The 17,339-nt window shown below is 58.6% G+C and overlaps 1 protein-coding gene across 1 annotated transcript in view; it reads right to left on the bottom strand.

Annotated features, from left to right (window-relative positions):
• Nucleotides 1-17,339, bottom strand: part of PLXND1 (plexin D1) — a gene marked incomplete at its 5' end in the record, with an annotated part of 75,979 nt that overhangs the window by 34,787 nt on the left and 23,853 nt on the right. Inside the window, 2 exons of the mRNA XM_024756483.1 lie at nucleotides 11-187; nucleotides 16,282-17,339. Of these exons, the coding sequence (XP_024612251.1) occupies nucleotides 11-187; nucleotides 16,282-17,339 (1,235 nt within the window). The remainder of the gene's footprint in view (nucleotides 1-10; nucleotides 188-16,281) is intronic.

Here is a 17,339-nt window from a genome sequence, read left to right as displayed (position 1 = left end):
CCAGCCCTACCTTCAGCAGCCGGCCACTGACTGTGCCCAGGAAGACCACCGTGTAGTTGCCCACGCTGGCCACGGCCACGGAGGAGAGGCCCTGGGCTCGGAACACTGGTGAGGCCTTCAGGGGCTGCAGGATGGATAGGGGGTGCTGCAGGTGGGCGGCCCCGCAGTCCAGCTGTTCCGGCTGCAGCTGGAAGAGAGACGCATGTCAGGCCTCGGCTCCGGAACCTTCTCCGGCTCCCTGCCCACACAGCCGGCTGTGGTCTCCGGCCTCAGCATCAGTGCTTTTAAAGTCCTGCTCCTGTTCTGTATGCCCAGCGCTGGGCTCAGGCCCCAACATAAGCAGGACCCCGTCTCTGGGCCCAAGTTGACCTCTGCCCTCAGCTTCACTCACAGAGCTGCCCCAAGGAGATGGGTACGTTCCAGGTGTGCAGGAGCTGGACAGGAGGAGTCATGTGAGGAAGGCAAGAAGGCCCAGGGAGGCCAGCCTCTGCCCCAACTTAACCTGCTGACACCCAAGAGGTGCCCCTCCTGTCCCGGCGAGGTCTCCACAGCAATCATGGGGTCTCCTCCCCCCCAGGCCCCTGTTCTGACCCCAGCAAGCCGCTCCCAAATTCCCAGCAGCTCGCCAGACCCAGGTTGAGGGCTCCCTAAACTGAGGTCCCTCTCTCCTTTCCCAACACACATCCCTTCATCTGCCCACATTGCAGATGGGCAAACTGAGGCCAGGTGTGTCCAAATGCACAATCCTGACATCCACATCAGCTACACCTCACAGGAGCGGGAAAACCACGCTGGCATGCCCAGTCCCCGCCATTCCCAGGACTTGCGCCCACCTTTTCCACCTTTCTCTGAGTTTTGTTGGTTCTTTCAAAGGTTTCTCCTGCAATCTCCACAGAAGTACAACACAGGCCTCTAGGAAGTGCCTTTCAGAAGACAACTGTGCAAATCCACAAGGATGCAGACACAAGGGTGTTTTAGAAGAGTGGGGGGCGGGGGACACAACCTCAGTGTCCACAAGGATTGAGCACATCATCCAGGAGAGCCACCCCAGCCCTGGGAGACACCACAAATCTGCACTGATTATGAAGAAAGATATCTGGCTGAGAAAAGTCTCAGGATGTCGTGGGGCCTTTTTGGTAAAACTGGCACATAAACATTAAAGTAACAGTCACTACAGCAAACAATACAGGCCACGTCTACTGGGAACTGACCCTGTACCGGGCCTGGGCATCAACTCCCTGGATCCTGGCAGCCCTCTGAGGTCCCACGTCACAGACAGGGAAACTGAGGCTCAGAGGGGATGTGGCCTGCTCCAGGTCACCAGCTGCAATATCACGCCACCAGGACTGAAGCGGCCAGCAGAACTGGCTTTAGGGCGTGGCTTTAGACAGAGGTTTTTTTTCCCCTTATCTGTGCTTTTTGCAAGCCAAAGCCACTGATGATGTGCCCACATGGGTTTTGTACAAAATCTCCACTAGTTTTCAAAAGCAAACCATAAATACCAGGTCCTTCATTCTTGGGAAAATAAACAGAGCTGAGCCCTGAGCCCAGTGATGGGATGGGGCTGGGGACTGCCCTGGGCCACAACTCATGACCCGGTGGCCTTCCACAGGATGGCCAGGAGCGACCTGAGCAAGTCGCTTCACTCCTCTGAGCCTCAGTTTACTCAACTATAAAATGGGTGCATCTCCAGCACCTCCCTCATAGGCACTCGGATAAGACAGTTCATCGTAAAGCGCCGGCACGGAGCGTGGCTCACAGTAAATGCTCCAGAAGTGTCAACTGATACTATCGCTGTTTCAGATATGACAGTCACTGAAATTATTATTATAAAGTGGAATTTGGGGGCAAATCATGCCTACCTCAAAAACTTTCTAACCTGGACCACCTGGGACCACCTTAAGGCAGCCATCCTCTCACCGAGGAGGCTCTTCCAGGTCCCTCTTCTCTGGGCCAACTCTTGCCCTCAACATTTCCCCCTGAACACAGCTGCCAAGTGAGCCCTTTAAAGGTACAAAGGTTTCCTCTGCTTGAAACCCTCGGATGGTTTACACGATACTGAGAATAAACCTTGGATCCTAAACCCTCCCTTCAGGCCCCTGGGATCTTCTGGGCCCAGCCCATCCCATCCTTGCCCTCACTCCTCCACTCCAGCCACACCGGCCTCATTTCTGTCCCTCAAACAGTCCAAGCTGGGTCCTGCCACAGGGCCTTTGCCTGTGCCGGTCCCACTGCCTGGAATGCCACTGCCCAGACTGTCTTACCACTGGCTCTTCATCTTTCAGCTTCAGACTACCCAGCCTGACCCATCCTCTGTGTTCATCTCTGTGCCCAAGTTGGGGGCCGGCTCTGGAATGAGGCTGCTGGCCCATCTCCCCAGCGGCCTCTCCCAGCCGTGGTCCCACCCCCCGCAATCCTGCAGCTGCAGGGAAGAGATGAGGTAGCTCCACCAGCGAGCAGGCAGGAGAGCGGGCACGTGGGCCCAAGACGTCATGAGGACGCTTTTCCCAGGGGTTGTCTAACTCTTCTTCACTGAAATCTGTGGATTACTTGTGTCATTTAATAATACATTGTTCTAAAATTAAAATAGTAAACCCTTGCCCAGGGGACAGGCGCTTCCTCCCTGAGCTGTGGGAGGGGTGGGAAGGCAGGAAGGGGACACCTGGAGGGCCTGGGTGACAACTTTGGGATTTTCTGCACTGGGCCCTGCGATGGGGGGGTCCCCAGCCAGCCAGAATGGGGGGTCCTGGGAACAGCCGGACCAGGCGCCCAGATCAGGGTGATTTGTGGGCCGGGGGTGCAGAGAGGATGAGGTGGGAATGGCTGGGAATCTAGCTCTCGCCTGCCCGCCCTGACGCTCACAGCCATTAATTCTGCACTGGAGGAATTCTCTAAAAAGCCTTTCCTCTGGCTTTTTTTTTTCTTATCCTAAAAATAAAATTAAAAAAAAATTTTAAAGGAGAAGTAACCCATTGGCTGCTCTGCGTGATGTGTGCTCTGAGGGGGAAGCTGGCGCCCCAGCCGCCAGGGGAAATCACAAGGCTACAACTGACTCGAAAACGGAAGCCAGACACACGTCCACTGGGCAGGCGGGAAAGGCCTCTGCTGTTGGGGGATGTGGCCCGGGAAAGGGGGAAAGTGGGCTCGGGGGAACTGGCGGGCTGTCCCGGGTGTGCCCTCAGCCAAACCCGGTCTCCAGGGGCAGTCAGCTCCAAGGCCCAAAATACTGCTTGCCCTGACTGTGTGACACGGCCTGAAATCCCTCCATCAGCACCAGCCCTCCTTCCAGTCTCACTTGGCATTGGTCTTTCAAAACACAAATTCCTCTGAGAGAAGAGGGAGGGCTGGACTCTCACAGTGGCCTCCTCCAACCCAGAAGGGCCACCTTCCCAAGCACAAGCCTGGAGAGCCCCTCCTTGGCTTTTGGCCGTCCTCAGGGTCAAGCCTGACATTCAAGGCCTCTGTGATCTGGCTCCTGCCGGCTGCTCAGGACTGGAGTCTCACTTCTCTCTCTGCCCCGACCTCAGCTCTGACCACATCAGTCTCTGCAGTTTCTCAAATGCGGCCACACTTTCCTCCTGGGGCGCCTGAACCTTCATGATGTTGTTCCCTCAGTAGCCAATGCCCTTCTCATACCGCTGAGCCCTCTATTTCCCCTCCTCTTGACCCACACTGCTCCCTTTGCCAGGCGTGCCCAGGTGGCAAGTTTACAGCCAGGTTTCAAGATGCAATTCCAAAAAAACCTCTCCAGCCCTCTGTGACAGCACTGTGCTGGCCACCACCTTCATTTCTCACGGTAGCATATGCATGAGCTTCTCCAGGGTGGAGACTGTGCTCTGGGGTGAGTGTTTACTAAAGAAAGGAAACTAATTTTGACTAAAGTGTGAGTGGCTGTATTCAGCTTCTTCTTTTCCAAGCAGAAATAATGAGAGGGGCTTCCCTGGCGGTGCAGTGATCAAGAATCCGCCTGCCAATGCAGGGGACACGGGTTTGAGCCCTGGTCCAGGAAGATCCCACATGCCGTGGAGCAACTAAGCCCGTGCACCACAACTACTGAGCCCGCATGCCACAACTACTGAAGCCCACGTGCCTAAAGCCCGTGCTCCGCTGCGAGAAGCCACCGCAATGAGAAGCCCACGCACCACAATGAAGAGCGGCCCCCGCTGGCCGCAGCTAGAGAAAGCCCATGCGCAGCAACGAAGACCCAATGCAGCCAAAACTAACTAACTAACTAAATGTATATATATAAAAAAACAAGAAACAATGAGAGCAACACTGCACTGCCATGCTGGGCGCTGGAGAACGGAAGGAAAAGTATGGGTCAATTGTATGTCACTACGTGTGTGACCACACAGGGGAGCCACGTGTTCAGTGCCAGGCGGCACCTGGCTGCTACTTTTGGTTCCTCTAAGAACCTCAGCTGATCCTTCTCTGAAATGGGATGAGCCATGGGCGGCTGCTGGTCTCAGCTCTTTTCTAGGAGCAGGACACCTCCTCCTTCTCCGCTGGCTGCCTCCGGGGGCCAAAGCTCAGCTCTGCCCACTCTCCCACTAGAACTCTGGCATACTGATTTCACTATCAACTGTAATTGTGTTGACTTTCTCCCCCCGGGAAGCCAATTGGAGCAAGAGCTTCCAAAGCCTGTCTTCTCAGCCTCCCGCCTCCTGCCTGCAGACCCCACCAAACCTCAGCGCCACTGCAGGCGGCACTCCGAGGACGATGAGGCGTCAGCGGCAGCCTACAAGACCAGCGGTTCCGCCCCAGGTGTAGACTACACCGGCTGTCGGGGTTTTGTGCTTGGGAAGTGAGGGCACTTTCCTGCCTCAAGTTTTTGGTTGTTACTGAACCCCGATCCCGGGAAAGTGAGCTTTCACTGCTGAGGAGCTGAATGCACAGCAATCACCTTGGGGTATTAAGCAGCAGACTGCAGGGCGACTGCCGCTCACCACACGGGGCTGGGGGCTGCACTGAGCCCCCTCCCACTCACCCTTCCGCAGCAGCCAAAAAGAGCTTTTACAACCGCAAAGCACTAAATGTGACGTGGGATACCGGAAAAGAAAAAGGACATTCGTGGAGGAAACTCTGGAGTTTAGTTGAGAGTAAAATACCAATGTTGGTTTCTTAGTTTTGACAAATATATGTCGCATCTGTCATAACGTGCGATCTTAGCAGTGGGGAAAACTGAGGGAAGGGTATGCGGGAACTACCTGTACTATCTTTGTAACTTTCTTGTAAATCTAAAGTTATTCCAAACTAAAAAGTTGTTTTTTTCAAAAAAAGAGGGCTTCCCTGGTGGCGCAGTGGTTGGGAGTCCGCCTGCCGATGCAGGGGACATGGGTTCGTGCCCCGGTCTGGAAAGATCCCACATGCCGCGGAGCGGCTGGGCCCGTGAGCCATGGCTGCTGAGCCTGCGCGTCCGGAGCTTGTGCTCTGCAGCGGGAGAGGCCGCAACAGTGAGAGGCCCGCGTACCGCAAAAAAAAAAAAAAAAAAAAAATGCAAAGTGGCTTGTGTCCCTCCCACAGCTCAACAGCCTTCCATAGATCCCCAGTGCCCTCAGCATAAACCCAAAATTTGCTCCTGGGCCCTCAAGGCCCTGCTCGACCTGGCATGCCCCTCTGTGGCTTCCCCCAACCCCTGTCCTGGCCAGCTCCTTCTCCCTCAGCGTGGACAGCAGAGGAGGGGCCGGGACTGGAGAACAGGGAGCCAGCAGGGCAGTAATGGGGGTCTGACAGGCACAGCATCAAAAGCCAGGCCTAGAAACAGGGCACTAAACTCTGCTTCCTGCAGAGCCTGGGTGAGTAAGCCCTCCCCCAACTTTCTCCCGAAGCTCTGAGGTTAAAGGGGGAAGTATTCTCCAGGTCTCCAAGGGCACAGGTCAGGCCCAGACTTGAAAGCACACCTGTGACTCCCAAACCCAAACTCCACCCAACCACTTCAGCCTGTGCGGGCTCTCGAAACACAACGGCTACTGGGCTACGGCTCCAATGAGCTGACCTCTCCACTGAGGGTAAACCAAGGCATGAAAAGAGCCCTGGGCCTACCGCATGCCGGTCCTGGGAGGGGGCAGGACAGACTCGGCTCTGCGGGGGCCTCTGGCAATGGCCCTCACACCAAGGAGGAAGCTGCCTGTTGCCAAGAAAGGAAATACCAGCACCTCCCAGTTGGTGATCAAGGTGCTCACTTCCTGAAGGGGTGGAGGTGGGGGGCAGTGGGGGAGAGAATGGCCAGCCAGGCTAGAGAACAAGTCAGCAGGCCTGGCTCTGAGTAGGAGGGGAAAAGCAGTGCTTTGGAGAAACTGAGGCACAGAGAGGGGCAGAGGCTTCCTCAGGACACACAGCGCAGTAATTTTCTTCCTGGCCCCAGGCTGCCTGAATCAGGCAGGAAAAACCAACAAGTGGCAATGGGCAGAACAGCTTGCGTGCACCCTTCCACAGCTTCAGAAGGGCCTGCCTTGGCTTCCCTGGCCCGCTCTCTGGAGGAGGTGGATCACCCAGCCCAAGCACTGAGGTCATCCGGGCCAGCTGGGCACCACCTTGAAGGGCCGTGTGGACCAGCCCAGCCAGGCCGCCCTGAGCACGACGTGTCCACCCACCCAAAACTGGCACTCCCGACCCTGCCGCCAAACAGAACACAGCCTGGAGGGACAGCCCCAGGCTGAGGTCACAGGCCAGGCTAGACTGAAGACCTGCTGCGTGCAGGCAGGGAGCACGCACTCTTGTTGGGTTCCCATTTAACAGACAGAGAAACCGAGGCTCCTGATGTGCCAAGTCTCAGAGCTCTTAGCTCACTGTGGGCTGCCCCATCCTCACTGAGCCTCAGTTTTCTCACCTATAAAATGGGGGCAATAACTGCGCCCACTACAGAGGCTCAGCTCACGGCAGCCCTCAATACTGAGCACCATAGGTGCTCAATACACATTCCCAATTATCTCTGCAGGCCACTGGGCAGAGACTCGGGGACGCCCCAGGACAGGAGGGCCCCTGGGACCAGCCGCTCCACCACTCCCGAACGCAAGCATCTGAGGCTGGATGAGCAGCGCTGCCTTCACCCGGGCTGGGGTGGCTCTGATCGGGGCCTGCCTGGGAACCGCTGCCGCAGCCGCTGACTCAAGCAGCCATTGTTTTGTTAGCTGGACGCGGCCCCCCAGACACTCAGCTCCCCCTTCTCGAAGCTGTTTCTCATTCTGGCCCAGCCTGGCCCCGTTTCCAGCCCTCCCCCCGGGTCCCAGGGGAGCACAGTGTGGGATGGGCAGCCAGGACTCTTCCCTGGCTGGGGCGGCGCGGGCAGGGGGGGTCATTCCCTTCCGCCAGCTCCAGCGGGGGAGGGGCGGCCGGCGGAACGCGGCAGCTCCGGCCCCTCCTCACCCTGGAACAGTTTCGGTCCCAGCTTCTTCCCCTGAAGGGACGCAGGCCCGGAGAAGCTGAGCGTGCAGCTGGCTCTCCTGGGGACACCAGGCCTTCCTCCTCTTGGGGCTGAGGGGCCCTGGATACTGAATTCACACCCTCCTCCCGATCCCCTGGGGGTGCTGGCCTCGGTCCCAGAGTCATCAGACAACGGCTTGTGACCGCAGCCGAGGGGCTCCCAGCAAACATCTCTGGGCCGGGTCCCACGTGCTGGAGACATGGAGGTGACATGGGGCCCTCTCTCTAGCTGTCAATGTCCCAGTTCAGAGACCATCCCCACGTGGGGAAGGGACAGCTTTGTAAGAGTAACAACACAGCGGAATCAGTAACACAACAGAAATAAGCACAATGGTTTACTCTGTGCAGAGACCTCTGCCTGCGTAACCTCACTGAACCCTCGCCAGATCCTCACAAGTTGCTGCTACTTTACGGCAAAGGAAACTAAGCCACAGAGAGGTAAAGTGACTTGCCCAGGGTCACACAGCCAGACTAGGCAGAGGTGAGCCTCAAACCTAGGCTGGCTGTGGCTCCAGTACCCTCGTCCTAACCCACAGTCTCTCTGGCCCCTGCTCTGTCGGGTGCAGCCAACAGCTGCTGGGAGTTTGGCCACGTGGAGCTGGAAAGGCCCTGGGTTGCAAGCTGGGGATACTGGGGCCCATCAAGGAGCTAGCCACTTCCAGAAGGTTCAATCACCTCCAACACAGACGGTGGACGAGCTCTGAGAGGGGGATGGGGTGGGGCGGAGGTGACCGCTGATTGCTGTTTAGCTCCTTTCCTGAGCCTGGCCTCCACTTCAAGCCCTCTGCTCACGGCCCCCCCTATTATTTACTGATCAGAGCAGAAAGCGCTCCGTGATTAACGCCCCACTGGGGCCTCGCTGGGCCTCGTAATGGAGCTGTGAGCTTCCTCCCTCCTCCAGCGCGTGATTTATCGTGTTTCAGGGTAAAGGATGGTGGACTGGGTGGGGCGAGGCTCACTGGCCCAGCTTATCTCGGTGGCATCGGCATCGAGGATCAGCGGGCAGTGGGAGAGTGGGCGGTGCAGCGGGGCCCTTCCAGGCAGCCTGCTGGGTTCGGCCCTGGCTCAACACAGGCTTTGGAAAGAAGGAAAACAGGCGAGCTCTGGGGGGAGCCGGGATCCAAATCCACGTGGCTGGCGCCAGGAGACTTTCCGGGCCTGTCCCCACTCGGGGACCAGCTGGTTTCCATGGCAATCCCCACACCGCTGGCAGAGCTGGAGGGCCCCTTGGGAGTCACCTGGTCCAGCCCCAGCGGGGGCTCCAGGAGAGAGCGCCCTGCTCCCGCCAGCACCTGGCAGGACGAATGTGGGCCAGCAGCCACGGGGTCTCCTCTAGAACCAGATCAACTGTGTCTCACTCTTCCCCCAGGCCTTACTGGTTCCCTGTAGCCCACAGGACAGTGTCCAAACCCTCGGCCTGCACCCCAAACCTCACATGCTCTCAGCTTCATCTCTGCCTGATACCCAAACCATGTTCTACCGCATCTCTGGGCCTCCGCCTCTGCCTGGAAGGCCTCCCCAAGCCCCATCTGTCAAAGTCCTGCTCCAACACCTCCCTCCTCCAGGAAGCCTTCCCTGAGTCCCTGAGACTCAGCTCTGCTTTGGCATATCTTCTGTCCTGAACTCCTCCCCGACTGTCTGGGGGCTCCTGGAGGATAGGGGCAGGGTCCGATTCATGCCTTTTAACAGGCTGCCATGTAACAGAGCTGAGTCCCTCCCTGCCACACTCCAGGGAACCCTCCACCAGGAGCACAGACAGGCAGGAGATGGTGCCCAGGAGGTCTGGGCTCTGGTGGGCAAAGGTGGAGACAGCTGCAGTTGTGGGAAACAGGAGCCCTGCACCCGGGGAACCTGGCCCCAGCCTGGGACCACGCTGGGCACGGGGGCTCGGCAGCTCTGCTGGCCTCACTGGGAAGTTCTCATTACTCCCCACTGCAGCCCCAGCAGGGGAAGAACATCCCTGGGTCTCAATTTCTTCAACTTTAAAAGGGACCCATTCACTCCATCACTGTGACCTTGAGGGCCTCTTTGACTCACACCCCTCAGGTCAGCATTTTCACAGGAACCAGGGAGTAAAGGTGATGAGCACAGGCTCTGACAGCAGACACTCTTCCACCTTTGACCCGCCATGTGACCTCAGGCAAGTCACTTATCCTCTGTGGGCCTCTGTTTCCCCTTCCTGTAGACTTCGCATAACACTCACCCCATTCCCTTGCTGGCAGGATTAAAAGATACGCATTATACATCAAGTGCTTTTGCAAAGTGCCTGAGACAGAATAAGTTCCCAGGACACAACAATAAAAGTAAGAATAATGATGCCAACGGGAGCAGTTCTGGTGACAGAGTGAGGGCTTTCTTGCCACCCCACAGCCCAACTCAGACTGGGAAACTGAGGCCCAGAAAGGGGAAGGGATCCTTCAGGCCCTCATGCTTCTCTTCCATACACAGCGTGTCTGTTCTCCACCCTCCAGCAACCAGAACCCGGAAGCCGGCCTGTTTCCTTAATCTCCATGAAAACCGGCAGCCGTGGCAGTCGGCAAATGAGACTCCTGTAGAGGGTGTTTCTGCAGGGGCTGAGCCAACTCACACAGGCCTCCGCTGAACTCCAGGGGTCCCTGTTCTTGTCTCTGCTGAGCTCACTTTACAGATGGGGAAGTGGAGGCCCAGAGAAGGTAAGTGACTTGCTGGAGGCCACAGGGAGGAGGTGCAGAGCCAGGATTTGAATCCAGGGACTTGGTGCCAGGGTCCAGCACTGACCCGTCCACCACTCTGGGTGTGTGTGGGTGTGGCAGGCTTGACTGTGGGCATGGCCAGGGCCGTGACAGATCCTCCATCCTCCTAGCAAACGCTGGACAGTGAGGGGCTGCCCTGGAGGGGAGGCGGAGGCCTGCCCAGCCCCAGTACACAGTACGGTCCAGGGCTGGGGTCAGGGTTGAAAGGGATTTGTCAAGTCATTCAAACGGACCACATCTCTCATTCACGCACCCACAGGGCCAGGGGGTCACAATCACATTTTCAGAGATGAATGTCACTAAGTGCCTCCCTGCCTCCCTGACTTCCTCATGAGGCCCCCTGAGCCCCAGCCCCCACTTGTGGCAGGGCCCCTGCAGATACCCTAGCCAGCCTCTGCTGGCTCAGGAACTGAGTCACTGCAGCGGCAGCTCCCGGCTTCCATCCCGGCTTCCATCTGGGGCCTGCTGGGAGGTGCTGTCCCAGAGGGGGTTTGGTACAAAGGGTTCCACCCAAATCTCCACGGGATGGGGGGGTAACTGCAAAACCCCCAGCTGAGAGCCCACAGCTAACACCAGTGGTCACCCACGGCAGACTCCAGAGCCAGACAGCCAGTCTGCAGGTCCCTACGCCACTAGCCAGCTGCGTGGGACCCTGGGCCTCAGTTCCCCCATCTGTAAAACTGGGGATAACAGCACTTCCTGCCTCACGGGGTGGGGGTGGGGTGCTGTGAGAGCAAACACACTGGTGCCTGTGAAGGGCCCCGCGCAGCATCCCTGCTCAGAACTGGGAGGGTGGCCGTGGTCAGTTTTCAGCCCCAGAGAGCTGAGAGGGCACCCAGCATCTGCACACCCTCAGGCCTACCAGATGCACAGCGTCTCGCCATTAACAGAAGCGGCGCCCGGCGGCTCTCTCCTCGGCCTGTGCCTCCCGCAGCTGAGCTCGGGCTGGGAGGCACCTGACACACCTGCGCCTCACCCCTCTGTCTCGCCCACCCCGGCTCACCTTCAGGGCCTGCTTTGGTCCCATCTCCTCCCTCCTCTGAGCGCTCCCTGCCCCAACAGCTGTTCCACACACTGAGCACACGTCTCTCAGATGTATTTCTCTTCTCCTGGTACTCATACCTCCACCTGCCATTTCCTGGGCACTTCGTGTGAGATTTCACTTCAGAAGGAGACACTGTCCCATTTTACAATGAGAAAGCATGAGGCCCAGAGAAGGTAAGTGACTCACCCTGGGTCACACAGCTTACGGGCAGGAGAACAGGACTCACCATCAGCTCTACCCTCACGTACCTGGCAGTTGAGACTGACGACACTCCCAGGTCAGGGAGGTATGTTAACCGTCTCCTGGCCCAAGATGTGTCTGTCTCTCTAGGCTAGAAGGTCATCCCAGCCAACCCTGCCAGAGTCTCCTCTCCTAAGTGCCCCCAAGTGTCTCTTTTACCCTCGGCCAGCAGGGAGCTCACTCCCAGCCCCCAGGCCAGCTCCAAATGGAAAGCCCATCTTGGAAGCTTATCTCCCTCCACCTCCACCCAGCATTTCAGCCCCTAAATTGGTTCAGAAAATGCCTTCTTGACGACGGGCACCCACCCACTGCATGCCAGTTTAAAACCGCCTGAGGGTTTTTTTTTCCACCTTTACTATAAAAAGACACCTTGAAAATGTAACATTGACATTTCCCTGTCTGTTTTCTTTTTTCTTTTAAAATACAAATATTATGGCCATTCATAGGCCAAAGGGAAAGATTCAGGGAAGGGAGTCGGACTCAGTCCGCCCTCGCCTTGCTGGGTGGCCCTGTGCCTCAGTTTCCCCGCCGAGAGCACAGGCAACTTCCCAACTCACTTTCACCACATACGTGAATTGAGAAAAGGGATCCAAGCTACATGCCAGAGGCTAATTTTCTCACTTTCTCTCTCAGAATAGTCCAAAGGCCCCAGATATGCCCAAAGCAATCAGGGACAAAGTTGGAGCCCAAGGCTGGGAGGACAAGGTTCCCTGCCTCTTCACTGCCTTAAAGGTGGTGAGCAGGGGGCAAAGCCTCCCAGGCGGGGAGATGGAATGTCCGAGACCACCCCAACCGAGGCTCTGGAGCTTCAGGCCCAAGGGCCCAAGGGCAACAGCATGAGGCTGGGTATCCAGAGGCCCGGCTGAGCCACCCTGCTGGGGGGCAGACATCCCTGGAGAAAGGATGGAAGGGCAGGGTCCTGTCCCCCGTTGTCCAGCCCCACTGAGACCACCTGGTGCTGGAGCAGTCAGGCCAGACGGGGCTGGGAGGAAGAGGGACTCCAGGCCCCTGGTACTCACCCCCACCCCCCCCAGAAAACCCACCATCTCCCCCAGAGGCACCCCTGTCGCATCCCCGACTTCCATCCCAATGCTGGGCTGGACTGGGCAAATCTCTTCTCCATCCTGTCCGTCCCCACCTCTGGGGCTACATCCAGGCATCTGAATCCGTCTGGAACAACCCCCCCTTCTTCTCTCTGTGCCCTCAGACCAGGCCAGTTACATCCCCCTAGAACAACACCTGGCCGGCCACCCCTACCTCTGTGTCCAGTGCCCACCACACTGTAGGTGCTCAAGAAATATTTGTAAATGAAGAAGTGAATCACTTGCCTGGAAGATGGCACCAGCCTCCTTCCTACTCTCCCTGCTTCTCCTCTCTCCTTCTCACCAACCACCTATCGACTTTCTAAACTAGCTCCCTTAAAAACCATCACAGCAATTGCAAACACGTGTGCCGAGCACGCTGCTAACTGCTTCACCTGTAGCATCTCATTTAATCCCCACAGAGGTCCTGCGAGGTAGGTGTTTTTATTATCGTTCCTGCTTTACAGAGGAAGAAACTGACGTGCTCGTTCAGATCAGATGCTCTGGCTAAAATCCTTCATGGTTCCCCATGTCCCCAGGACACAGTCACGCCTATCCGCACCCGCATGGCAGGCCTGCCCGCCTTTCCCAGCCCTGCTCATAATTCCTGTTTCGCCTCCCCAGCCACGACGACCACCTCTCACTGCTCCAGTCCGTCTTGCTGTTTCCTACCTCCAGGCCTCTGACAGGCGAACAGCCTCTGCCTGGACCCCTCCTCTTCTCCTGCCAGCTTGGTGTGACTAACTACTGCTCACCCACCCACCTGCGCTTTGATAACACTCTCCCCAGAGGCCTCGATGCCCCTCTCTGGCCTCTGTCTGCCAGGATGGGATCACAGCACCCATCCCTCTGGGCTGGAAGGACCAGCCACATGGTCCACGAGAGCAGACAGTAAGGGAATCATCATTGGTTCCCAGCACACAGCAACACAGTAGGGACTTAGGAAATGTTTACTGAGGCTGCCATCGGGCGCTAGAGGTGGGGTCTTCACTGTTGCAGAACAAGCCAAAATAGGTCACTGGTTGCTGTCCAGGACGAAGCCCAGACCTGTGCTAATAATGCCCCCCCGGGGTAATAATAACAAGAACAGCAGACATCTACTAGGTGCTTGCTACGTGCCGGGCACAAAGCGCTTTACGTTAATTAATTCACTTGGTCCTCAGCAATCCTTAGAGATTTACTGTCCCCACTTTACAGATGAGGAAACGGAGGCTCGGAAAGGTTAAGTCACTTGTCAAGGTCACACAGCTGGGAAGTGACAGAGTAGAATTTAACCCCGGGTGCAAGGTCCAAGTTCTTAAGACTGTAACTGGGGAGCTGGCAACAGCCAGGAGCAAGAATAAGCATCACTCTCCCACCCCCGACCTGAGGCTTCAGGCCGAGACCCTGGGGCCTGTGCCCACAGCTGGGCGTGGGGAAGGGGAGAGGGGCGTGGAGGACACAGGGAGAGTGGCCAAGGAGGGCCAGGAATCCACCCCACCTTGTGGCGGGGAGAAGGCCCTCGAGCACTCTGCCCCCGGGGCTGTGTCCCTGGAGAGGCTCTGCCCCCGAAGAAAAGGGAAGCCCCAGCTCCCTTCTGCAGTGAGTCACTGCACCAGGCCAGGCTGGGGACGGGACCGTGGGAACGAGGACGGTTCCTGCCAGAGGGGGAGGGGGAGGGGGAGACTGTGGTGGCCTGAGGAATCCCACGGATTGCCTCTCACTGAGGGCCTAGATGGACACACAGGCCTGGAAAGGCTCGAAGAAGGCCCTTCCGACAGGATCTTCCCTCCGTAGAGCAGCGACTGACTCCCCATTCACCTCCTCAGGCTCTGAGGCCCCCAGACACAAAGCTTGTCCCCTCAAACACAGCCCACTGGGGCATGTGGCTCTGGGGAGGGGAAGAGTGCGTGTCCCAACTGCAGCGCTGGGTGACCACCCTGACTAAGCTGGCCCCTGCTGGTAGCAGACCGGCTCCCGGGCCAGTCTGCCCTGCTCGCCCACCATGACCTTTATTTTTAGGGCAGCCAGCCAGTCGGGTGGTAGGCAGTGTGAGGGCCCAGCTGCAGGAGAAGGAATCTGCGTTTTCTCAAAGCCCCAGTGTTGGGCACACCCACAGGGGAATAATTAATCTCACAGCTTCTTGCCAGGGCCTGAGGATCACAGAGAAGGGATGGGGCAGAGCCACAGGGAGCCTGGCCCCAAGGAGAGCTCCGTAATCACCAGGAGAAGGCTAAGTTCTGCATTTTGAGAAGCTGAGGCTTCCTAAGGGAGTGGCCAAGTCTCCCCTGACTCAGCTCGGGATGGAGAGTGCAGAAAAGGCACAGGGGTCCACCTCCCAGGGCACTCTAAAGAAGTGACCCCTTGCTGATGCGCTTCCTTGAGTGGAACCACACACAGATCCCTCCTGCACCCCCGTGTCACGTCCACCCAGGATCAACACACACATCGATCCCCCCCAACCTGGCCCCCTCGCTCCTGCCCTGCCCAGCCCCAGACACCTGGGCCCCACTCCCCCACCCCAGCTGCTGTGGCCCTATACCTGGCCCCCCGCGTTCCCTCCAGATCCCCACAGCCCACTCAAGCGCTACGTGCAGTCCCGCTCACGTCCCTCCACTCTCCTGGAGCCGGCACCTCCCCACCCCAGTCACCGGGACTCCTCCAACACACACACTCTGAGTTCCACATCTGTAAGGTGGCAAAGGCTCTGTAGCACTACGCGCACAGATGCTGAGACCGGACAGCCTGGATTCAAATCCTGCCTCTGCTAGTTCTGTGGGACCTTGAGCAAGTTAGCGAATGTCTCTGTGCCTCAGTTTCTTCATCTGTAAAATGGGGACGGGAACAGAGCCTAGCTGAGAGGACTGCTGTTAAAACCTAGAGTTATGCCATGTGATGCGCTTAGTAGGCATTCCACAAGTGTGACTGCCTTCCTCGTAGCCCCCAGGCCTGGTGCGTGCTACATGCTCAGTAAATGTGTGTTGGATGAATGAATAAAAAGCTGGCCTCAGGAACACACCCAGTTGCCAACCAGCGGCCTCCCCAGAGTGCCTACTGGTTCCCAAACAACTGTGTCCCCTGCCGCACACATCCCACTGTGCACCCAGGCCTGCCCTATGGAACCAGTGTGTCCCTGCCACACGCACCTGCCTGCCCGCACGCCTGTGTGACCCAGCTCAGCGACACACAAGTCTGGGGCATACACCTTGCTTCCCCTCACCCCCCATGTGCAGGGCCCTGATGCACGCCTGCATACCTCCCTGCACACCTGCCACACTCATGCACACACCTGCCAACTCCCACAGGCAGCCCTCACGGGCTCATGCAGTCGGCCCAGAACATACCTTTGGTCAGATGCTGCACTCACTTGCTGTGCACACAGCCCACTGCTGCGACCCTCACTTGCACAGCCGGGATGTATATGCACCTTCGTCTCTCTTCAGCGCACACCTGGGTACCCATCCACAACCCGACCGCCCCGCACACCTACATATGTGCACCTGTAGCCCAGCACTCATTTGAGTGCCCAACGCGCACACCTAGGCCATATTCACGGCAGTGCCCCCCACCTCTGCTGACACCTGTATCCTCGCGACTACACCTGGGTCCTCGCAAATGCACCTGTAGCTCAGAGTATACACTTGAGTCTCCATACACGCACATCTAGGTAACGGCACACTCACACATGTGACCCGCTCAGCGCACAACCTGCCCAGTTACCCGCACGCTCTCTCTCCAGCCCCCTGGGCTGGTCCCCAGCGCCCCCGCTGCCTGGGCATACCTGGATGTTGCGTTTGCGCTCGCAGGCCGGCCCGGTGCCCTGCACCACGCTGTCGAGCACGGCCACCACGTCGGGTGCGGGCTCCACGAAGCAGGCGGTGCGCGCGGCGCGGATCGCGGCTTGCACGTCGGCGAAACGGAAGGCACAGAGCGCGGCCGGAGCCGTGCGGGCCGCCGGGGCCCCCTGCGGCCGCTCGAAGACCGCAAAGAGCAGCTCGCGCGCGGGGAAGACGGATACCAGGCGGCTGTAGAGGTCGCCGCGGCCCGCGCCGCCCGCGCACTGCAAGCCCAGCTGGATGTAGGACTCAGTGAGCTTCTTGGCGTCGCCGCCGGCGCCGCGGGGCAGGCAGATGCGCGCCAGCAGGCTCCGCGCCTGGCTCTCCTTGTCGCCCGCGCGTGCCTCGCTGTTGAGCGCCAGGTACGCGTAGGTCTGGGCGCCCGGCTGCGGGTCGGGAGGGTGCAGGAAGGCGCGAACGAAGCCCAGCTTGTGCTGCTCCTTGGCGCCCTGCTTGATCTTGAGAATGTTATCGTCGGAGGGGTTGAGGTCGAAGGTGAAGAGCTTGGCCAGGTCGCCGCGCGCATCCAGGGAGCGGATGGCGATCTCGGGCGTGTTCTCGAAGCGGTGGTCCTCCAGGCTGCGGTTGCGTGGGAAGAAGGCGCTGCCGTAGCCCGTGTACGTGGCGCCCACGAGAAGGCGGCTGCCCCCGGTGCCGGCGGCCGGCGGCAGGACCAGTCCCACGGTGGACGCGTTCGGGTGGTTGGCCGCCACGTTCAGCATGCTAGGGAACACCGTGACGGGCTCGGCGGGCGGCGCGGCGGGCGGGAAGTGCACGGCCACCGCCGAGATGTTGCCCCGCCGCCGCAGCTGGCAGAAGCCCTGGTAGATGGAACCGCACACGACCACCAGGCCCTGGCCGGGGTCCAGTTGCAGGATCTTGTTGTAGTTGTCGGTGAGGCGCCGCGGGTGCTCGCACGAGGCCTGCGGCAGCTGCGGGGCGTGACACAGCGGGCTGTCGGCCACCGGGCCCACGGCCGCCTCGGCCTCCAGGCTCAGGTTAG

This window comes from Neophocaena asiaeorientalis, unplaced genomic scaffold, assembly GCF_003031525.2.
Source record: "Neophocaena asiaeorientalis asiaeorientalis breed wild unplaced genomic scaffold, Neophocaena_asiaeorientalis_V1.1 scaffold392, whole genome shotgun sequence".
NCBI lineage: Eukaryota > Metazoa > Chordata > Mammalia > Artiodactyla > Phocoenidae > Neophocaena > Neophocaena asiaeorientalis.
This window is presented reverse-complemented; position numbering and strand designations above follow the sequence as displayed.